At 42.1% G+C, this 10,813-nt stretch overlaps 1 protein-coding gene across 2 annotated transcripts; it reads left to right on the top strand.

The window, feature by feature from the left end:
• The first annotated feature begins 2,959 nt into the window (after nucleotides 1-2,959).
• Nucleotides 2,960-10,298, top strand: tmem209 (transmembrane protein 209). 2 transcript variants are annotated; one of them, XM_029249514.1, is made up of 15 exons: nucleotides 2,960-3,007; nucleotides 3,244-3,382; nucleotides 3,542-3,600; nucleotides 3,943-4,074; nucleotides 4,934-5,175; nucleotides 5,845-6,049; nucleotides 6,346-6,521; nucleotides 7,501-7,572; nucleotides 7,686-7,782; nucleotides 7,902-8,027; nucleotides 8,595-8,692; nucleotides 8,909-9,023; nucleotides 9,266-9,363; nucleotides 9,539-9,612; nucleotides 9,713-10,298. In XM_029249514.1, exons 2-15 carry the CDS (start codon nucleotides 3,246-3,248, stop codon nucleotides 9,765-9,767), a joined length of 1,686 nt encoding a protein of 561 aa, XP_029105347.1. In that variant the 5' UTR covers nucleotides 2,960-3,007; nucleotides 3,244-3,245; the 3' UTR covers nucleotides 9,768-10,298. The 2 variants fall into 2 exon arrangements, with proteins under 2 accessions (XP_029105347.1, XP_029105351.1); XM_029249518.1 differs by lacking the exon at nucleotides 2,960-3,007 and adding an exon at nucleotides 3,014-3,127.
• Nucleotides 10,299-10,813: the final 515 nt, after the last annotated feature.

Genomic DNA, 10,813 nt, shown 5'->3' with positions numbered 1-10,813 from the left:
GCCGCAAGGCACCCCAAGCGGGACTCGAACCCCATACCCACCTAAGAGCAGGACCCGCTCCAACCCACTGCGCCACCACACCCTCAGTGTTTCTTGTTATACCCCTTATCAAAACAGACTTACAGTTTTACCCATTTCTGCAGCTTGATATTTTATTGAAAAATGGAGCTACTTTGCTCAACTGTAAGACAACAGAGCAACTTCTGGGACTTGAACCAATATCTTTTAGGTTACATGTCTTTGTTCTTAACTAGAGAACGTGCATTTTTTATAAATTTGTGCCCTTTTTAAGTGGTCTTGAAAACTGCACAGGATAATAAATTTAATTTAAGTGTTTTATTGCTACATATAGATAATATTAAGAATAAAAGTATAGTTAAGGTATATAATAGTGCTGGTAGTATATGGTTAAGGTATTTTCCACAAAAACATGATCGGCAACAAATTTATTTGTTTGGCAAGTAGATAACTTGTGCAATTCCATAACATAATTTCGCAATGTAATTTCCTAAAATATCGGGAGTTTAGTTTCACGTGCACCGCTTGTTTTTGAAGTGGCTGTCGTCGGACCACGTGCATCTTCTCACTTCGCTCTTTCTTTTTCTCATCATGTTCAGCAAATTGCCCGAAATAAATAATATCGGAGGTCAGTACATTAAAAAACATTATGGAAACTCCGGATCCAGACATTGCATCTAAACAATGAAATTATGAATCGACGTGTACAGATCGTATCCGCCGCACATCATCATCATCGTTTCACACGTCTTGTGACCGTGACACTTAACCCGCAGACACGTCCCTGCACCTGCGGAGAGACACAAAATGTCAATGGGTTTTAACACCAGGCAGGTGAACTATCGGTTGGAGTCACGGTGGAAAATACACTTCAGACACACGACAAGTACGTCCTCGCGACGACTTCCATCCCGAATGTTCGAACACGCGCCCGGACCTCGCCGCGAGCCTCGCGGCACTTTACCTCAGCTTTTTGACTCGCAACTGAGCGTTAACAGTTCGTTGGTTTTCTACTTTTTCCATTTGAAAATACCTGTGTTTATCGTTACAAAAGGCTTTTTTATGAGAATAACGCAGTAGTAAGTATCTTTTAGAGGACTGACTGAACCTGTGTGTTTCGCACCGTGCTCTGCGGACGTGTCTGCTGCTCCCTCCTGCTTTCACTGTTACCATCATGACATGCGCACAGCATCCCAAAAAATGACCTAGTCGCAATTTTACCTTTTACCACAGCAGTAAATTATGACTACTAGTATAAGTATTTTTCTAATGTTACAAATATTTGCGATTTGTAGTTGGAATAACGGTTTTTAATTCTACACTCGATGAGATGTAGCAAAGCTCGGTCTACACTGACGACGTTTCCCAATATTTTATGGGGAAAAAGCTATGCTACGCGTCGTTTCGATACACGGAAAGCGCTTTTTTGCCCATTTTGTTAGCATAGAGCGGAGACTCTCCCTCTGGGTGTCAGAAAGCGCTGAATTGCAGTGTTGTGTCTCCCTCCAGTGGTCAATTTGTGTTATACAGATGAGGTCATGGGCACACACTAGGGCATGTAATTGGAATTGAAATTGGAATTGAACTGAACTGAACTGACCTGAAGTGAACTGAAGTGAACCGAACTGAACTGAACTCGACCCTATAAACCCCAAATGGAAATTCTTTTTGGTTGTAGCAGCATACAATGTACAACTTATATATACCCAGATACATATAAATAAGTAGACAAATAAATTGTGTAAATTAATAGCTGAGGTGGATTTAAATAAGTAAGTGTGTTTACATAAGCGATGGCAAAGTGAAAAAGGTGGCACAAGGTGTATTGTGGTAGTACGAATCGGTCATTAAGAGTCACCCCTTGGCAGGACGAGGACTCATTGTAGGCCCAGGTGCCTGCTGGGAGAAATGCCTTCCGGTCACTTCTTGGAACACCACAGCTGGACCAGATCCTGTGTTTCACCAAGTTGCCGTCAAGAGGATGGAAATCGTTGCCCACGCTGGAGGACAGGTTTTTTTGATGCGTTTCCATGACACATCCACCAGGGCACTCAGCCTCACCCCCAGGATGGATCCAGTCTTCCTGATTAGCTTACTGATCCTGTTGCCATGATCTGTGGTGAGGCTACTGCCTCACCGTTCCAGTGAGGAAAGACTGCACCAGCAACATCTCGCTGGTAGAACATCTCCAGCAGTGTTCTGCTCACTCCCAAGCACCTGAACCTCCTCAGAAGGTAAAGGCAACTCTATCCTTACCTGTACAGTGTTGCATGTCCTCTCCAGCTTGTTGTCTAGGTGTTTATATTTAAACTTATTCATTTCGCTGATGCCTTTCACCAAAGTGACTGACAACATTAAGCCACTTAAAATTATTTATTCATTTATATAACTGTGCAATTTTACTGGAGCAATTTTTAGGATAAGTACCTTGCTCAAGGGTACTATAGCATGAAGTGGGTTTATATGTCCCCTCTACCTTATGTAACCCACACACTGATCATCAAATGAATCATGTGAAGCATCACTGAAATGTTCAAATAAAAGGGAGGCATTCAGCATGATTATTACATTAAATGTTTTGGGAAATGCTACATCCTGTAAATTTGCTGAGAGAAAAATAAGTAGAATCATTCATAAACAATCAAAAAGAACTATGAAAAACATGCCAGGCAACATTTTTTAAAACGTTGTTATATAATTTAAATTTTTACTTTCCGGCGAGTTGGTCAACCTCTGTATTTTATAGCAGTAGCATTTATTACCGAAATACGAAGTCCTGCAGTGTAATAGTGTTGTTACTGGTCGTGATTTTCGCTGTGTAATTCATTTATGAAATAATAAACAGTAGTAATTGCGATCCAATGGGCAGGGTTTCATGGTTGGGCTGTCTGTCTTTCTGGCGGTCGGTCGCTAGGTGGCGATATTCCATAACCGAGTGGAGTAGTGAATAACTTCCCGGGTCAGGAGTGCGCTTCCGGAAGCGGGATAAGTGAGTATCTGTGGTCTCTTTTGTAATATGCCGCATTATATAAAATAGGCAGTGGAACTGTAAAACAGCGCTTACCAAAACTACAGTAGTTCTTAGCTGAACGATTTTTGACGTTTAATTGTGAGTTGTTTGGCCGTTACAACACAATGCCGGGGGAGGTTCACAGCCACTCAGTCGTTCAACGGGTTGGCTCTAGCCTTGTTTTTCGACAGCAACTCTGAGTCTGTGCCTCGCAGGAATGACGGCGGTGCCGGGGCGCGTCTCCGCGCTGGTGGAGCGCGCGATGCGGATGCGGCGTGAGGAGCAGGCGCGCAGGGTTGTGCTGGCGTGGGCTGTGCTAAACTTCTCCCTGGCCGGCATGATCTACACGGAGATGTAGGAGCCATCGCCGGCGTCGCATCGCATCGCCACACGACCCGTGTGTGTGTGTGTGTGTGTGTGTGTGTGTGTGTGTGTGTGTGTGTGTGTGTGTGCGCGCGCGCGCGCAAACCCTGTTATAAGTATTAACACTACTGATTATATGTGTGTCCACAGGACGGGCAAACTGCTGAGGCGGTACTTTAACATCTCCTACTGGCCTCTGTGGTACATTGGTCAGTGATTATTATTATTATTATTGATTGATTGATTGATTGATTGATTGATTTGGTCAGTGATTATTACCGATTTGTCTCCTTTGCCAAAACAAAAGTAACTTACAGTATCAGATAATCAACTCTGCTGTCTGCAGTTATTTACATATACAGCAGGATATTCTTACTGTTTCAATTCAGGTTATATAATACCTTGTTCAAGGGTACTAGTAACTAGAGCAGGAGTGGGATTTGAACCAACAACCTTTATGCTATAGTATAAGGGAACATCTCTAGACATGCTTGTTGTGTGTTATTTATACACTATACGTTTATATCATTCAGTTGTCCACCTGTTTGCAGAGCTTGCCTTGGCCTCCCTCTTCAGTCTAAATGCCCTGTTTGACTTCTGGAAGTACTTCAAGTACACCGTGGCCCCCTCCACCATTGCAGTCACTCCTGAGCAACACAGACTCTTGGGGCTCAGGAATTCCGGTAAGTCTATCTGTCCAGATTAACTAGTCAAATAACATCTAACAACCAAAGTACAGTCATCACCTGTTTATACAGGACAGTTGCGTATTTCATTAACGCATGAATACACACAGTACAGGCCGTTTAGAGTCTAATTTTGCCTGAGACCCCTCACCTTGTTTTGTTAAAGGAAACCCACATGAACATGGGGTGAACATGTAAACTCCACACAGACTGCAGAGATCAAATGTAAATCAGTTTGCACAGATACTGTGTAAGCTTGTTTGGTGATTGTGGATTTGTTTGCTTCATTTTTATTGACTTTTTTTGTCCGTGTTTTGTTTTTTTGTATCACAAGTTCAATTAATACATAGTGTTGTGTATATTATGTATGTTTGTGAGCCTTTGTGTACAGTAACTAATAGCTACAGAACACCAGAGGAGCTACAAGTATACACACATTATTATTGTTATTATTATTATGGAGTAACTAAAAAAGGAAAATTGCCTTGTCATTTACTATTATAATAACTACAGTTAAATATTTAAGTATTTGAAGTATTTCACATAAATGGCTATCAGTTTTGGGGCTCAGGAACACAAGAAATATTTAAATGGTAAGCTAATGGTAATTATATGTTTCAATTACGATTATTCACCTTATAAAGAATTTTTTGGAAATGCATCAGCTTTGTAAGCTGGGGAAGATTTTAATCAACCCTCCTCTCGCATAGGTTACATTCCCAAATGTGTTAGCAGTTTGTAGAACTGTATTTCATCGGTCCGGCATTTATGGGAGCAGGTCTGATTTAGCATGGTCCCCTTGTTGAAACGTGACTCCTGTTCCCTAACTGCTGTGCCTGCTGCTGCTTGTTCCTAGCTGCTCAGGTGTCTCCTCCCCTGAACCCAGAGAGGAAAGAAGCTCCAGCCCCAACTCAGTCATCACCTCTCCAGGGGCAGAGTGTACTCAGTTTCAGCCCCTCCCGATCCCCCAGCACCAGTCCCAAGTTCTCCCCCAGCTGCATGCCAGGCTATACGTCACCCCTTCAGAACTCCTCACCACCGGGTAGTGGGGGCTCCTATTCCCCCTTTGCCTACTCCACCAGTGGGAGCTTCAGCAAGGTCAGTGTATCTGCAGCACCTCCTTAGCTTCATGAGACTTTGGATATGCTAAATATCTTTAATTACAGACATGCATTGCTTAATGGCGGGGATATGTTCTGAGAAATACGTCGTAAGGCAATTTTGTCGTTGTGTGAACATCATAGTGTACTTATACAAACCTAGATGGCGCTGCTGCCGGCATAAAACAGCATGCTGTGTTACAGTAAACGTCTTTTATAAGTAGAAAGAATACACTCTTAAGATAACGATTAAAAAATACAGTATGATAAATACATAATAAACACCTATATTACTGGTTTATCAAGCATAATGTACTGTACATAAGTATATGTGCTATAATACTTTTATACTACTGGCAGCGCAGTAGGTTTGTTTACACCAGCACCACCATGAACACGTGAGTAAAGCATTGCGCTACGACGTTACGACAGCTATGACGTCATTAGTCGATAAGAATTTTTCAGCTCCATTATAATCTTATGGGGTCAGGCTTTAAGCGAAATGTCATTAAGCGGCGCATGACTGTACCACAGTTGATTTTTCTAAAGAATGTGTTCTGTGGTCTGAAAGTCTACCTGTTATGTCCACTTCTGTACATTATCTCGTAGTCCTAGCATTGTGTTTATGCTGTAGAAAAGAATGCTGATGGCTCTTTCTTCATCCCAGATGTTGAACTACAGCCCCTCCCCTGGTTCCTCCCCCTACCCAAGTAGCATCGGCCCTGCGGAGGGCACTAGCCTCCGAGCTCGCTATCGCACTTCCCCATCTGTCTTTAATTCCCCTGGTGGGAAGGAGGACTACATGGAGGATCTCAGGGATCTGGAAAGGTTCCTCCGCTCTGAGGAGGAGAAGAGTCACCGCAGTCAGCTGGGTGAGTCCTGGGTTCCTCCATTTTTACGCTGTTTTGTGCTTACATTTACATTTATTCATTAACAGACGTTTTTGTCCAAAGCCACGTACATCTCAGCAAAAATACAATTTGTGCATTACATTAAGAGAAAGAGACATGGCTCCAGACATGTGACTCTTAAGTAAACCTAGTTTGTTACCTTCCACTTGATGCACCGATGTTCATCACTCAGGTAGGTTTATAAAACGCAGGATAGATGAATCCTGATAACTTCTGCTTGTATTAACTTTCCCTGTCTTTCTTTTGTCACTGTGCAGGAAGTCCAGAGTCCATCTCCCCCTCCCACAGTCCCACATTCTGGAACTACAACCGCTCCATGGGCGATTATGCCCAGAGCCTGAGGAAGTTCCAGTATCAGCCAGCCTGCCGCTCCCAGGCCCCCTCTGCACACAAGGATGAGACAGACTTGGGCTCTAAGCAGGCTGCTGAAGAGGTGAGGATCGCGGCAAGGAGAGGGACCTGACCAGAGATTAAAAACAGGAAGACTAACTTAAAATGAAATCTTGTATTTTTAATTTTTTAAATTTAAGAAAGTTGTAAAGGTGACAGATTTATTGTATTAAGTTTATCATTGGAGCAACATATGATGTGCTTCATGTAAGTCTGCAGAATATCAAGCAGTGGGTGAGTGGTGATGGTTGCTGTAAATTGTTTGGCAGAAGCAAGGGACTGCAGTTGCCTAACAGATACGACACAAGTAGAGATCGGCATTAAAGAGTTTGTGTCTAAATGAGCTACATCACTGCTGGTAGAATTTGGTATTCAAGACCACGCAATAAGGTTAGGATTAAAACAGCTGTCGTAGGCTGCTGAGAGGACTAGTCAGTGGCTATGGATGAAGTAGAATCGGGTTATTTGGGGGTGAATCGGGTCATAGGGTGGTTAGTAATGGTTTATTAAGGTAGGTAGGAGGGTAGAGGTTCCTTTCAGTGAAGTGATTGTAGAGTAACGCGATGGTGATACGTAGTAGTGTGTAGTATTGGTATATGGTGGTGGTGTGAGTTTTGGTAATGATTTGTGCAACCTCTGGGTTTGCTGTGGGTGAAAGGCCTCTGGCATATGTGTGGAGGAGGTTGATGCCAGACCTCACAGTTGAACCTTATCAAGGTGTCGTGGGCCGACTCAATGAAATGCCAATGAAGGGCAGTGCCCACTTGATAACCCTAATAAAATACTCAGGGCTTCACCCTGTGAGTTTATGTAGGTGTCTGGGAGGAGGTTAAGCCTCTCTGAGCTGTGTCGTGAAGATTTATGATGGCATTGCCAGATATTTTCTCTGGGGCTTCATATATAAGGTGGCGAGGCTGATGAAACTGGGCCTAATGTACATTGTGCTTGGCATAAGCACAAGGAATGTAACATCTTATTCTGTGTATATTAAATGGTTTGTAATGGCTGTCTCCTATGTCTAGGTCTGGGCTCGAATCACAACTAGCCGGCCTGTGGTGGATTGTATAGACAGCTGGACAGCAAAGCTGAGGAATGTGAGCATCGTTAATTTGGCACTTGCCACCTTTCTGTCTTAAGTCCCAGTTCTTTAACCGCTAAGCCAGTGTTGCTCTTACTAATATTGCACAAATGGTATCTTCTCTTCTAGTGGCTCAGTGACACTATCCTTGTGCCCCTTGTGAAAGAGATTGACTCGGTGAATATGCAGCTCCGCAGAATGGGATGCCCTGAGCTGCAGACTGGAGGTACAGCCCAATGTTAAATAAAGATGTTGTGAAATGCTTTTAAAAAATATTTCTTACACATGCATTGCTGTTAATGACTTTTCATCAAAAGTGAAGGACAATGTGTGTTTTTGTGCCAGAGGCCAGTATAAGCAGTCTCAAGCAGGCAGCTGTGGTCAAAGCCTCCTCAATTCCCACTCTGAACACTATCGTGCAGTACCTGGATATCACTCCAAATCAAGAATACCTGGTGGAGCGGATTAAAGGTCAGAATTAAGAAAATTAATGGTTTTGTTTCCTGGTAAAGCAAAACCTTTTTCATCATAGGGCTCTGTGACTGCCCCTGGTAGTCTTGAAACCTAGTAATAAACTAGTGTAACCTTTTGTCTTTTCAATTGTATTAGGTATTTGTACCTTCTTAGCGTTTACATTGTTGTGACCTAGTTTTTTCTGTTGCTATATTTCATTAAATAAAATACATTTTTAGATGTAAACTTGTGTGTTGAAAAGTGCTCTCTGGTACGTTGCACACTGCAGCTACCTGTGAGTGAGTAGAAACCAAAATAATTGATGTACTAGAATAATACACTAATACAATAATGGAGCAGCTGGTAGAACTGCTGCCTTTGGATGCAAGTGTTGCAGGTTTGAAAACCACCTCCAGTGGTACTACTCTTGAGCAAGGTTCTTATCCTGAATTGCTTCACTGAAGATTAAATGGCTGTATTACGGGGTAAATAATTGTACATAACTTAATATTGTAAATTGCTTTGGCGAAAAGCATCAGATAAAAGAATATATGTAAATTCAATGTGTCTGTGTGTCTCCTTTAGAGCTGGCACATGGTGGCTGCATGAGTTCATTCCGCTGGAATGGGGGAGGGAACCTAAAAGGCAGGAAGTGGGACACAGACCTCCCAACAGATTCAGCAGTGGGTTCTTCACTTTTTTTGTTCTTGGTTTCTGCTTTCTAGTTTGGTGAAACCTTAGCAGATACTACTATCAACGTTTACTGACTGCTGTGTCTTAGTCCCAACAACCCTGTGCACCTGTGTCACAGGCCCTGTATACCCGTGTCAGCGTAACATGTCCTGTCAGCATGTTACATTCCCCAAAGAGACTTGACCACTCATCCTTTCTTCTTTTAGATCCTCATGCATGTGTTCTGCACATACCTGGACTCCCGTCTGCCTCCGCACCCCAAATATCCAGATGGCAAGACTTTCACCTCCCAGCACTTCACTCAGACCCCTGAAAAGCCAGGTAACACAGTGGTCAGGTTGAGTTTCTGCATCAGGGGGCATAGAGGTCATGGACCTGTGTTTTAGGTTAATTCAAGTTACTTAATTGAAACTCTCATTGAATGTATAATCGTAAGAATAGATAAAGTTTTAATTTGTGTGGCACTTCAAAAAAAAAAAAAATGTGTTGAGTAATGGCAGCCTTCGTGAATTTCATTAAAACTATGCAGTATTTGTTCTAAACCTTTTTTGCCCTCTGAGCAGACATATCAAATGAGAACCTGCTCTGTATCCACCAGAGTAGCATCAATCCACCACACTACCAACTGATCTACCAAGGCCATGTCTACAGCCTTCCGAAGGTAAGGGGATTCTCCACTGTGGCTCTGTGCCCTCTGTTCACCTGCGTGTGATGTCACACAAAAGCACAGGAATGGGTGCTTACCCATAGTTACTTGCTTCTTCTGCTGTCCTTGACTGTTTATAGTTTCACGGAATATGTATTTATCTTGTGTAACCACTGTGGATTGTTCACAGGGCAGAAACAATCTATTCCACACCATTCTTATGTTTCTCTTCGTCATCAAGACCAAGGAGTCTGGCATGCTGGGGTATGTTTTTGTTTCTGCTCACCATCTGCTGTAAAACCAGATTAATGCAGCTAATAAATTGTACCTGGCACAAAGACAAGTCATTTTTTCCCTCTTGCAGGCGAGTCAATCTGGGCCTGTCTGGAGTAAACATCTTGTGGATATTTGGAAACTAATATTCAAGTCTCTGTGTATATAAGATTTGAGTTTCCTGCAGTTGTTACAGAATCTCCTGGCCATGGGGTCAGGCTTTTGTATTGATGTCAGGATTGTGCACAATGCTCAGCAACATGAGTATTTTTTACCATTTTATTTCTTTTGTGCCAAAAACACTGTTTTCCAAAGAACAAGCAGATAGTGTGTTTCTCAAAGTACTACAGTAAAGTGCATGCATATTTCTTGAAGTACGTTTTTATCATTGACTACTGCATTCTTGTAAAAATGTGAATACATTTGAGTTTTTTAAAGCTATTTTTTTTTAAGAAAGAATAAGTTTGAAGAAAGCCATGGACTGTAGTTCATGTCTTTTACAGTTTACAGTAACGTGAGCATTGTTGTGGTTTCCACTCCAGCTCCTGTCTAAAGAAGTACTGTTTTCACTGAGCTGATTGGAAAAGGGGCTCATTAGTCTAGAGAAGTACACAACGTTTTGCCAGAGATTGTGTTCTGCATTTTTAATGGTGAATTAATGAAATAAAAATGATTGGGACTGGATTTACTGGCATGCTCTGTATCTGTTATGCAGTGTTTGGAACTTAAAAGTATATAGTGCTATATTTCCGAATTATACTGTACATTGGGTGGCGCTGGAGAACCTTACGAACAGTTGTCCAGTTGACGGGTATTTCATTATTTTGTGTATGAGAGTAGTTTGTTTCGTGTTGCTTCTTCCAGTGCCGCCTATGTATGTTATTGATATCAGTCGAATTTTAAAACCTGCGGAGACAATATGTTAGCAGTGGACCAGTTTTGCATTATTTAATTTGCATCGTAAAAGTAGACCGTGAAAGACAGTGTTACACGTTCAAGTTTGAAAAATGCATAACACAGATGTTCATTAAATTAGTAGCCACATTTTCAGGAAATCGGCTAAATATTTTATACCTTACACAATGGATATGATGCAAGTAGAACGTCAAAATATGATATTGGACGAAATGTGTTAATATACAGTAATCTACCGCGTTTGAGAGCTCACGTCCCTGCCTTAAAAACTACATTT

The sequence above is a fragment of the Scleropages formosus genome, chromosome 2, assembly GCF_900964775.1.
Source record: "Scleropages formosus chromosome 2, fSclFor1.1, whole genome shotgun sequence".
Classification (NCBI taxonomy): Eukaryota; Metazoa; Chordata; class Actinopteri; order Osteoglossiformes; family Osteoglossidae; genus Scleropages; species Scleropages formosus.
This window is presented reverse-complemented; position numbering and strand designations above follow the sequence as displayed.